We start from the raw sequence: 6,000 nt of genomic DNA on the forward strand, positions 1-6,000 counted from the left end.
ACACTCAGCAACACCAATAAAACTGATGATAATAATTAAGTATAATCACAATGTGTTTTTATTTATTCCCAAGAAGCCTCCTTTCCCTGGCCCCATCATTACTTATGCCATCCTTCTGAGGGGTGGTGGGTGTTAACTGTGGCTCCAATAAAAAGTAATAACTGCCCACTTCCTGCCCCCACAGCTCTGGGCAGCTCTGCTGTCACCCTCCCCTCAGCCCCGTGAGGCAGAGGAGAGGCTGTGCAGGGTGGGGGGATGCTGTGCTCCCCATTTAGAGGGAGAAGGAGGCACCAAGCAGGAGAGGTACGCTGAATGCAACCCCATGTGGAAATTGTAGAAGCAGCAGGGTTTGCCTTGTCTTTTGAGCCTCCCACCATCGTCCAAAAGCCACACGGAAAAAAAAAAGAGTGATCCAGCCAAGCATTTATCCACCGACCAGCAACAAATACCACCAGGTGATGGGTGGGCAAATGACTTTTCGTCACTGAGCGTATTTCCTACAAGGTAAAAAAAGGATCTTTGTAAAAATCAAGACCCTGCAGACAAAAATGCACTACAAAATGGCAGTCGGTGATATTATTAAGCTCTCAAGGATATTTGTATTCTTGGCTCACAGGAATAGGTGGAATTTCACATTTCTGGTGAAGAAGGCATGGGGAGCTGGGGGCTCTGCCCAGAATCTCTCAAATCCTCGCGGTCAGCCTGCCCAGCCTTGTGGGCTCTGGCAAGGTACCCAGACAGAAGTCAGCTCCTGAAGCTCGCTCTTCCGGGTGAGGCTGACGGGGTGATGAGTCTCTCCGCTTCCCTCTCCCCACCCCGGCTTTCCCTCTAGTCAGCTCGGCATCTTTGAGGCCATCCTGAGCTCCTGACCCAGTGTAGGAAGACCTGGATTTGCTCAGCTAAACCTTCTTCCAGCTTGTGCCTGAGCCTCGAAGAGGGGACCTACACCCATCTCGTGCCTTTTCCATTTTACTGGGGGAAAAACGAAACATTAAGGAGAAGCCACTGAAGGAGCCCCGAAACGCTGGAATCCAAAACTCCTTCCTTTCCTCCTCCCTCAGCCCCACCTTTTCGGTTACAGCTTCCCACCCCTTAATCTTTCGGAATAGGACAGCAGCTACGGTTAGCCCCTCCCGCGAGTCGGAGGCGCACCGCCCCTTTAAGGGGCAGGCCGCTCGCCTCACTGACCTCGCCCCGCCCCCTCCAGGGCCACACTGCTCCTGCGCAGCGCGCAGGAGCCCTGGGATTGGGCAGATCCCAGTTCCGTGCAACTTTCAAGTGAGTTGCAAACTCCGCCCCAAGGCCGGTGCCGGAGGCAGGGCGCCGCGAGACCGCAGGCACTCCCACTAGAGGAGGCCGCGACCCGCCACCCTCCGCCTGGTACCCGCAGCGGCGCCCGGCCGAGAGCAGAACCCCTGGTTCTCCGAAGCAGGACGTGCGGGTCGGAGCCGTAACTGTCCCAGCGGCGCGGCGGGGCGGAAGAGCGCGCCCGCCGGCCTCCGCTCCAAGTCAGTTCCTAGGGGTTCTGGTCTCCTCGCCCCAGCCAGCTGGTCTTTCCGCACTGCGGAGTTGGGGGCGGCGAAATCCTCCTCCGCCAAGGGGCAGCCTGAGCGCCTGCCTGGTTCCTGCACCTCTGCCGATTCCCCCATCCCAACCCCGCCTGAGCGGCTCTCGGGACGTATTCTTGGGGGCTCCCTTCGCCCTTGAGACTGCAGGATGGTGTCCTGGATGATCTGTCGCCTGGTGGTGTGAGTATGGCCGTTCTCACACCCCTTCTCCCCGGGTGCCAGCCCGCCCCTGGGGTGGAAGCCGGGAACGTCAGGTGCTAAAGGGGACTTTCTGAGGTCCGTCACAACAACCGCCCCCCCAACACTCACCGCAAAGGTTAACGGATTTGCGGGCTGGGGCATGCACGCGGTATCCGGCACCGCGAGCTTGTCTCCCCAGCGCCCAAAGCCTCCTTGGCTGATGTCGACCCTTTCTGCACTCACACACAATGCAGACAGGTGCGTGGGGTGGAGAACCACAGGCTGGCCCTAAGCCCCTTGGCAAACACAGGTGTCGTGGCATGTTGTGGGCGGAGAATCCAGGTGCCTGCTTCCCATATGCGTAGTCACGTGACTCATGCTGGCCTCACCTCCCCATTTTGTCCTCCTCACCTTTCAAACTTAGTACCTGGTTTGAATATCCCTGTCTGCAGCCTGGCAGTGCCCGGTCTGGCGGCCTGAACCTGATTGCATGTCCATGGGAGGGGACAGCCTGGTGCTCTCACCAGCTCACAAGACTGTCTCCCACCGACCTTGTTGAGTGGCATTGTGTGCTCTGGCTTTATCATGCACCCATGGGCCACTGCACAGGCCTGGGCAGGCTTGGGATGTTTGTAAACAACAGGGTGGGGAGGTGGCCTCCAGGGCACTGACTCAGCTGCAGGTTGTGCAAGCCAAGCGGGAAGAACAGGGTAGGCACTGTCACCTCACACCTGTGGGGGAGGTGGCCACCTGTGGGGAGATGGGGGGGTCATGGTGCCCCTCACATTCCCCCTCTGCTTTCTGGGCTGCTCTTCTAGGCTGGTGTTTGGGATGCTGTACCCAGCTTACGCTTCCTACAAGGCTGTAAAGACCAAGAACATTCGTGAATATGTGAGTATGGGGGTTGGCAGGAGGGCTTGGCTCAGGTAGGGGTGGGATGACAGTCTTGGGGGGTATGGTAGGACTTGGCAAGATGGGGACAATCTGAGCTGCCCCCCCCCTCCAGGGGCATAATCGGCTGTTGGATCCTGAGCAGAGTGGGTATGGGTGGAGGATGAGCTATTAGGGTGCCTGTGCAGGACCTTAGGGGTGAAGCCCACTGGGGGTGGGTACAGGAATGAGTGGCAGTTTCTCGGAGGCATCTCTCTAGGGCTATACAGATGCCAAGAGAATGCAGCGGGACAGGCTCTCTGGCATCTCAGGGCTGGGTCAGCCCAGGACAGGGGAGTTGGCTTTGCAGGCTTCTGACCTCCCTGCCCCCTCCCAGGTCCGGTGGATGATGTATTGGATCGTTTTTGCACTCTTCATGGCGGTGGAAATCTTCACAGACATCTTCATTTCCTGGTATGGGTGCAGGGCTCTGTGGGCAGTGGGAAGGGATGACCCACACTCAGCCTGGCTCCCTGGCTGACCTTGCCCCCCTGTGCTCTGACAGGTTCCCTTTCTACTATGAGCTCAAGATGGCCTTCGTGTTGTGGCTGCTTTCACCCTACACCAAGGGGGCCAGCCTGCTTTACCGCAAATTCGTCCACCCGTCCTTGTCGCGACATGAGAAGGTACCCCAGGGGGAGGCAGGGAGGGAAGCACAGGGGTGGGTGTGAGAGAAAGAGCCCTAAACTTAGTTCAGGACACTGGGGGACACCTGGTTTCTAATTCCCAATCCTGCTGCTATTTACCTGTGGGACCTTGACAGAGTCTAGCGTTCTTCTGCTTCTGGGATAATCAAATGGGGCCACAGGGGAGTGGACTTTTGAGAGTGTGAAACATCAGCTGGAAGTTGGTTTGGGGATGGCGGGGAGTGGGGGGAGGCTGGAGCATGGGCATTCATTGAGGTGTGGGAGTGGGTGTTAGGTGAATGCCGAGCCCTGCTCTTGGTGTGGTTTCAGGCCCACTGGGTGGGGGTAGGCTGGGAGGCGTGGCAGCCAGTGGCTTCTCTGGGTCTGCAGAAGAAGAGTGACTCGAGCCGTCCCCTGAGCTCTCTCTGCCTTCGTCTACAGGAGATTGACACATACATCGTGCAGGCCAAGGAGCGCAGCTATGAAACGATGCTCAGCGTTGGGAAACGGGGCCTCAACATTGCTGCGACAGCTGCTGTGCAGGCTGCCACTAAGGTGCCCTGGGCCCCAGCCCTCCAGCAGCCCCTCCCCACCCCCAATGCCTTTTGGGCGAGTCCAGCTCTCTGTCAGGGTGCTGAGAGATAACAGCTGTCCGTATCGGCACAGGGGTAAGAGGTGCCAGGTGGAGTACTGGCAAGAGCATGGAGCTGGAAGTGTGTACTTCCCTGGCTCGGACACTGCAAGTGGCTGCTCCTGCTCTCTGGGCCTTAAGTTTCTAGTTGGCGCCACAAAGGCCTGGGGCTAGAAGGTTGCCATGTTGCTTTCAGTTCTGAGGCCTATTCCCCGGTGTTTACCTGTTGGTCAGCCCTTGATTTCCCTGGGCAACTGCCCTGGCTGAAGCCCCTTCCTGCTAGGAGCCCTGCGCCCTCCCGCAGGTGATGCAGCGGCTCTCCCTTTCTTGCAGAGTCAGGATGCGCTGGCCGGAAGGCTACGCAGCTTTTCCATGCAGGACCTGCGCTCCATCCCCGACACCCCCGTCTCCACCTACCAGGATCCCCTCTACCTGGAGGACCAGGTGCCCCGCCGAAGGCCACCCATCAGTGAGTAGGCAGGGGGATGGCTTCCTCCATGCAGACTGTGGCTTCCCCAGGGCTTGGCCCCAGGCCTTCAGACTGTAAATGCCCAGCTTTGCCTCCCTGGCTTCCCTCTCTTCCGTACAGGGTACCGAGCAGGGGGCCTGCAGGACAGCGACACTGAGGATGAGCGATGGTCCGATACAGAGGCCATGCCCCATCCGACAACCCGGGCCCGAGAGAAGCCTCTGAGCCGCAGCCAGAGCCTGCGTGTGATCAAGAAGAAGCCGCTGGTGCGGGAGGTCCGTGGCGAGGAAGGCACAGGGGAGGTGGGCTGCCCTGGCACTTCAGCCTGGCCTCTCATGGTGTGCCTGTTCTCTCTCCCACAGGGCACCTCACGCTCCCTGAAGGTCCGGACAAGGAAAAAGACTGTGTCCTCAGACATGGGCAGCTAGGGGCTACAGAACCTGCCCAGTCTTACACCTCGTGCCCTGCAGGGCGCTGGGGCTGTTGGAGGGGCCCTCTGGCTGCACATCAGGCCTGCCTGCACCAGCTGCCCAGGCTCTGCCCTCCTGGCTCTTGCAGTTGGTTAAGGGCCAGGGGCAGGTGCTGTGGGCCATACACAGGGATGAGCTGCAATGTACCAAAGCAGACTGTGCCCAGGGTTCTATTTATTGCCTTTCTCCTCCCTCTACCTTCTCAGTGATGGGACCAGAGACTTCCCCAGGCCCCTGTGAATGCAACCAAAGCCCCCCCAACTGTGTTCTTCCTTCTTGTCCTTCAAAGTACTTGACAGCCTTTGCCAAGGCCTGTGTGTGTGTCCTCGTGTGTATTGTGTTGGTGAATGAAGTCAGGTTTGTGCAAGTTTTGATAAATAAATATGTAACAGTGTTTTGTTTCTCCTGGCTTTTATTCTTAGTCCTCATAGCCTCATTAGTAAACAGCCTAGGAGGAAGGCTAAGGAAAGGACAGACACTGCCAGAGGGGCCCAGTCTTCTGGGGCAGAGAGCCATTGACAAAGAGCTGTGATGGGGCAAGTCCTGTTACAGAAAGCTCTTGGGGACCCCTGAGAACACAGATGGGAGAGTGGGGGACTAACACAGAGAGGGTAGAGGCTAAGAAGACTGCAGTCAGGGAGAGGCAGGATGGGTCTTGACCAGAAGGTGCACTGTACGATAGGTAGAGAAACCTGTGGGAGCAAAGTTGTGGTGGGGGCTTGGGCAACGTGATGACCTAGGGAGGTTGTGAGCTGTGGAGCAGATTGCGGCTGAGAGACTGACTTCCTCCGTGGGCCTTCAGGGGTCTCCAGGCAGCTCAGGGGCATTGGGTTCAAGAAATACTCAGATAACATTGGGAGCGTGGCGCCTCTACAGAGTGGCCGCGAGAGGGCAGCAGCTGCTAGGGTCTGGGCTGCCCCCAGCTTCCAGGTCACGGAGGGTGGGGCTCGGAGGCTCGCCAGAGCCTTGCCCTGCAGGGGCCTGGCTGCTGGCTGGCTGGAGGGACCATGCAGAACTCTGGCCTGGCCTGCAATGGCCCTTCTGCTGCTGCTCCCTGCTGCCCATGGGCATTGGTCCTCTGCCCCAACCACGGAGTCTCTTGTGTCGTCCTGAAACTCAGGCTCTG

At 58.4% G+C, this 6,000-nt stretch overlaps 1 protein-coding gene across 1 annotated transcript; it reads left to right on the forward strand.

Moving 5' to 3' along the window:
- Positions 1–1,242: 1,242 nt before the first annotated feature.
- On the forward strand, positions 1,243–5,268 carry REEP4 (receptor accessory protein 4). Its single transcript, XM_019714319.2, has 8 exons — positions 1,243–1,748; positions 2,567–2,639; positions 3,016–3,092; positions 3,184–3,304; positions 3,746–3,859; positions 4,269–4,404; positions 4,525–4,679; positions 4,767–5,268. Exons 1-8 carry the CDS (start codon positions 1,717–1,719, stop codon positions 4,830–4,832), a joined length of 774 nt encoding a protein of 257 aa, XP_019569878.1. The 5' UTR covers positions 1,243–1,716; the 3' UTR covers positions 4,833–5,268.
- Positions 5,269–6,000: the final 732 nt, after the last annotated feature.

The sequence above is a fragment of the Rhinolophus sinicus genome, linkage group LG07 (assembly GCF_036562045.2).
Source record: "Rhinolophus sinicus isolate RSC01 linkage group LG07, ASM3656204v1, whole genome shotgun sequence".
Classification (NCBI taxonomy): Eukaryota; Metazoa; Chordata; class Mammalia; order Chiroptera; family Rhinolophidae; genus Rhinolophus; species Rhinolophus sinicus.

Coding starts and splice junctions, on each gene's coding strand:
- REEP4 (XM_019714319.2), top strand. CDS start 1,717: ATGGTGTCCTGGATGATCTGTCGCCTGGTGGT. Junction 3,305..3,745: donor CCTTGTCGCGACATGAGAAG/GTACCCCAGGGG, acceptor CTTCGTCTACAG/GAGATTGACACATACATCGT. Junction 4,405..4,524: donor CCGCCGAAGGCCACCCATCA/GTGAGTAGGCAG, acceptor TCTTCCGTACAG/GGTACCGAGCAGGGGGCCTG.